Below are 5,579 nucleotides of genomic sequence, written 5' to 3'. Positions count from 1 at the left end.
TACATGTTACATATTACATATTACATGCAAGTTTTCTCTACACTCAAGGCCTTCAGTCATAGAACTCCTATATTTTATTGTAATCATTCAACAATGCAGTGGACCAACATGTCATCCTATACATAAATGACACTAGATTTATTCCACAGCTCCATCGTCAGAGGAATTTGAAACCCTTTCTTATCTAGTCTGGATCATGTTGCCATAAATTTAATCAGATGATAACTTAAATAAAGTCTTTGAAGTCATTAAAAGAAACTGTACTTTTAACAACCTATAAGGCCAGAGATCAAAACGCTGAAACGCATAAAGTGTTTCTAGCATAAAAGGTTTCTGTTAATCCTATTTATGAAGCCTGGTTTTATGGTGACTACATTATGGGCCCGCTAATGAAGCTGCGTATGGTGATGCAGTCATGCAGAGAGTCATGCAGAGATGTGTTGCATCTCCTTGAATCGATCGTTTTTCATGTTCATCTGTCTAAAAGCTTTGATGCTGATAAGGGCCCAAAATTCAGGGTATAAGAGAAAAAAAAACCCTCAACACTCATGCTGCTGCTTGGCCTTTGATGTGAATGGGAGCATGGTGTTTTCCAATTCCGCACATAGTATTCAACCATGCACTCTGGCTCTTCCCATTAACATAATACTACAGTGGCACTTGAGATGGTGCTAGTGATGATTTTACTACAGCATTTGGTGCTTAATGGGTTAATGGTTTTCTCGTTTAATCCTTGGCTAGGTTACAGGGCGACACCCAAAGGATACCAGCCTCTAAAGAACAAATATGCCACATATCTTTAAAGGAGTCTTTGTACACTCACTAGTAACTAGGTATTAGAAATTCCTGTGTCACATTCGCCCTGGCTTTATCAGATACGCCTGTGTTATAGGAATGCTTTTCAAGTGTACGATTACAGATAGTAGCTCTCTGTGTTGGCTCCTCTCTATGCTGTTCACCTGTGACCACAGGGTTACTCTCATCATGGCATTAATACTGACGAAACGGTTGTGTAGTTGTGGGGATAAAGTTGTTGAAAGTGGATCAGGCATGTCAGTGTTTCCAGGCTCTTTCAGAAGCTGCCTGCTTTTTTTTTATTAATGACATAAGGCTGGTTCTTATTCATTTGCTATTCACGCTTTCTTTCTGCTGTCTGATGTAACTCTGGCCACCAATAACCATGACAAATTCCCAACAAGGAACAAGCAGGAAAAATCAGTTAAGGATTAAAAAGAAATATGAAGCTGATGCACACTTCTGTATCAGATCATTTGGTTATGATTCTTGTACATCATATCCTGCTGACACAATGGTGTGGTTTCCTCTTTTCTGGGCCAGTAGAAAATTAGTTCTGTTTTAGAAAGGTTTAGAAACCTTTCCTTAAGCTACATTACATATTCATCCAATCCAGCATAGTTACTGAATTTAAAAAAGGCAAATTAATCTAAACAGGCAACCAAGGTGAGTGCACTGTACATGTATTTTTATATAGACTTGGATATATTATTGAAGGTCTCAGTAAGAGTGATAATAATTTGAAAAAGGGGGTTTGGAAATACACATTCACAAATTTTTTCCATCAAAAGTTTTGTCCTGAAGCTTTGGCAGCAAGTTATGTTTGTGTGATATGGTCTTGAACATAAAATGGGTTGGTTTTCTGGACACTGGTTAAGGCTAAAACAGATTATTGTATATGACCTAATCTTTGTGGGCATTATTTTGCAGTGGAAACATGAACGTGAAACGACCAGTCCCAAAAGGCGAATGCAATTTTTATGCATATATAAGGTTTTGTCCCCTACTAACTTGGGAGAAATTTGCTAACCTAAGCAAATATTTGGAACTGCCTCCTGCTTGCTGAGTTGTATCATAAAGGGTGCCAGTTCATATTCTAATAGTAGTGCCTAAAATGCCTACTCCAATAGCCTGGCATTTCCAGTGGGCATTTTGTCTGGGATTGATGCTGATAAAATCACCCAACTATCAGATCGCGCTGGGCTGATTCTGGGTTGTACTGAAAGTAGATGGTGCTCTATCTCATTTGCGTGGACGTGTTATTTTAAAAGTGCACGCTCCTCCATCCATGTGCAATACTAGAGATGCAAAAATTGTACAAAAATACTATATGTTGTAGCACTTGCATTACATTGCAACAACAATATTTGAGCACCCATGGAAAAAAGGGGCCCATGTGTAAATTGGAATAAAATGAGCTCTGGAGGGGTGCAGTGTTGCATTTTAAAGTTTTGTCTGCACTAAAAGGTGTGATTCATCTCTTGCAGGTCCTGATGATGATTAAGTGAGTGGCAACGTTTGTTTTAGAGCAGAGAGCACACAAACCTAAGCTATGACAGCATGGAGTTGGTTGCCTCTGTAATATATCTTATAAAGGCAGTTGATGTCAACTGAATCAATTTTATTTCCTGCCAAGCAAAAAATGTCAGCACACTAGAATAAGAATCTGTTGCTAAAGAAAGGTCAGAATTGCAACATATTCTTCAGTTTTTAAAGAGGGTAGAGAGAAGAGCTACAAGCAGTTTTGTAACACCGTGCGGGGATTACAGGTTTTCAAAAAAAGGGGCTTTTTGCACTTATAAAGATGTTGTCAGGCTTTCTAAGTAGAATAACCCACTGTTTGTCAACACAGTTCTTAGGACCCACCTGTTGGTATTTTTTTTTTTCTCTCCTACCTCCCAGCACACCTGAACCAAAGGCATCAAGAACATCTATTACTGTGTACTGAGAGCTGGACGGAACAAAAATGTGTCCCAAGATACACTAGCATTATGTACTTGTAAAATATTCTGCTGGAACAGTGACATACTCTCGCCATCTCTCTTTCTCAGTATTTCTCCACACCTCTCATTACATATAATGATGGAGAGCACTTCCAACATCAGCTCATACGACGGGCATATGACGGGGGTCGTGGCTTGCGGGATAGACTTCAGACAAGACAGCGTGTTCCTTCCTGTCCTCTACAGCATCTTTTTCATCATCGGCATGCCACTGAACCTGATGGCCCTTTTTGGACTCTACCGGCTGATAAAATCGGAGAACGTTTTGCCCATGTATGTTATCAACTTGTTGATCGCTGACCTCATCCAGCTGTTGTCTATGCCTCTGTGGATCGACTATTACTCCAGCGAGCACTACTGGCGCTTCGGACCTGAGGCGTGCCAGGCCATGGGCCTGTGCTTCTACATCAGCATCTACACGGGGATCTTCTTCATGTGCATCATCGCACTGGAGCGGCACCTGGCCATAGCTCATCCCCACAGGTTCCAGCAGTTCCACCAGCTGAAGTTTGCCTGGTGGATGTCACTGAGCATTTGGGTTTTAATCACCCTGCCCCCCTCCATTGCCTTCAACAAACTCTTCCCCAAGCAGATAAATGACACCTTGTGCATTGAGAAGTATCCTTCAGAACAAAATTTCATCGTCTACCGGCTGATTATTTTGGCCCTGTCCTTCATCATACCCCTCTGCTTCATAGCCGGCCTCCACTGGCAGACCCTCCGCTCACTGATGGCGATCAACTCCTTCTTGTCCGAGGAGAAGAGGCGTATCAAGGGGCTTCTCACCCTGCTGGTGGCCATATTCGTCACGGTGCTGGGGCCCTATCACTTCATTGGCTGCGTAAAGTACCTGGGGCTGCTGGCCCACAGCCAATCATGCGACTGGGAGAAGGCCGTGTTTGTGCCTTACCAGCTGAGCCGGGGCTTATTGAGCCTCAACAGCCTGCTGGATCCAGTGCTATACACGTTCCTGCGGACCGATTTCCGGGTGACGGCCAGGCGCTACCTGCCCTGCTTGAGTGGGAGTGAGGGGTCACGTCACTCCGCCTGTGGTACGTCAGAGCTCACTGAGAGGGGCACAAGCTCCACCCAGGACTGAGAGTAGGGACTGAAACACGTCACTCAAACTTATGAATGAATGTAGCATGATCACATTTGTGAAATGCTAATAGAGCTGCATTGTCTTTTACTGAATAAGAGCAGCATTAGCATTATTAGCAGAAGTTCTTCTCGATCCATTGTGGCTATTATTGAATACAGGTTAGAGTAATAGTGAAAGAATAGCTGTACATGATGAAAAAAATAATTGCACATTATTAGCTCCAGTTTTTAGTTTTTCCTGAATGCAGGTTCATCCTTTTCTTGGATGAAATTACACAGCCAATGGTAATTCTCTACTTTGTAAGTAAACAAATGTTTTCAGAGCAAAGCTTATAAATGTTCCTTAAGAGAAAGAGATGAAAGAAAATTATCCTAATTACCACATTTAAATTATAATCATAATGATTCAAATAGTTCTGCTTAGCATCATTTACAAAAGCTAGCATTCACTGAATCTTTTCCTTTTACCCTACGTCAGTAGTACCTTGAAAACAAATTCTAATTTCATAACTTTTAGCACAAATGTGAATTAAAGGCTATTTTTAAAATTAGATATCAATAATGGCTCATCTAATTTGGATGTACCAAAAGCATACTTAAAATAAAGAGAAGCAGCCATGGTTGAATAGGCAATGCTAGGTAAGTGAATGTTTATACAATTTAAATAAATCACTTTGTTTCGTTTTTTTATTATTTATTTTGCTGCTGTAAAGCATAATATGTATATCTACTTCAGCTGTTATTTGCTGCCTTTGAAGGTACTGAATTAAACTGACAGTAAACTACTGAATGGTCACCACTTGTAGCCATAATTTGCGCATTTCCCATGCCAGAGAATGTTCTGTTCCAAATTTGGTTCAGAGTTGTTAATGCAGCAATGGAAAGCACAGAGGATCAAAACCTACCTTTTGACTCTCATTGGCACTGTGCCAAGAACAGATGGCAGGTCCCTAGTTATTTGGGAAGTTCTCATCACCGGATTGCATCACACCCCTATTAAGACAGATGCATGTTGACAAAATGTTTCTTTTTAGCATCAGTCGTCAAACTAATTTGAGTTTGACTGGAAATAATACAAAAACCAAACAAAAAAATCTACTTTGTTGCTCTGTGGAAGACGACTTGTATTTATTGTTAAAAAGCAATGCTTTTGCCACAGCTGAGTTCCACAAACAGCGTCGCAAAATGTGTGCCATTTCCCAACCATCGCTTAATCCTTTCAAAGAGATGTGGCGTGGCCAATGCCGCCGAATTTCCCTGACTCAGTCCTATTTGGCAAATCCGTTTGCTGCCAAAGAAAAGCTATACAGGATGCTCTTGTTCCCAAATGTGAGACACACCATCTGTGGCCTGACGCATTTGCAGGAATAGAATGAGATAACACACTCCAAATGTGAAGGTGCCTATCTCTGCACCTTGCCATGAGGCTTATCTCCCTGAACTGTATGCTCTGAGATGTGCTTTTTGTGTGTGTGTGTGTGTGTGTGTGTGTGTGTGTGTGTGTGTGTGTGTGTGTGTGTGTTCCCGTGTGCTTGTTTGTGTGCTATTAGTGCTCCTGAAATCACATGCGCCACGTTTTGTTATTCTCAACATTTCTCCCATTCTCTCTATACAGTCTCTGAGTGCCTCTGTTTTACAAATGATCTTATAGCCTGCCCATTTTTTCATCATTTCTCAGGA

General features: G+C 41.2%; 1 protein-coding gene across 2 annotated transcripts; it reads left to right on the top strand.

The window, feature by feature from the left end:
• Positions 1-1,359: 1,359 nt before the first annotated feature.
• Positions 1,360-4,684, top strand: zgc:171579 (G-protein coupled receptor 4). 2 transcript variants are annotated; one of them, XM_027022999.2, is made up of 2 exons: positions 1,360-1,461; positions 2,847-4,684. In XM_027022999.2, the coding sequence occupies exon 2, from the start codon at positions 2,875-2,877 to the stop codon at positions 3,895-3,897; it is 1,023 nt and encodes a 340-aa protein (XP_026878800.2). In that variant the 5' UTR covers positions 1,360-1,461; positions 2,847-2,874; the 3' UTR covers positions 3,898-4,684. The 2 variants fall into 2 exon arrangements, with proteins under 2 accessions (XP_026878800.2, XP_035385989.1); XM_035530096.1 differs by having other exon boundaries at positions 2,698-4,684.
• Positions 4,685-5,579: the final 895 nt, after the last annotated feature.

Source organism: Electrophorus electricus, chromosome 5 (genome assembly GCF_041902795.1).
Source record: "Electrophorus electricus isolate QZ-2024a chromosome 5, ASM4190279v1, whole genome shotgun sequence".
In the NCBI taxonomy this organism is placed as follows: domain Eukaryota; kingdom Metazoa; phylum Chordata; class Actinopteri; order Gymnotiformes; family Gymnotidae; genus Electrophorus; species Electrophorus electricus.
Note: the sequence above shows the minus strand (reverse complement) of the source record. Positions and strands in the feature narration are given on the sequence as shown.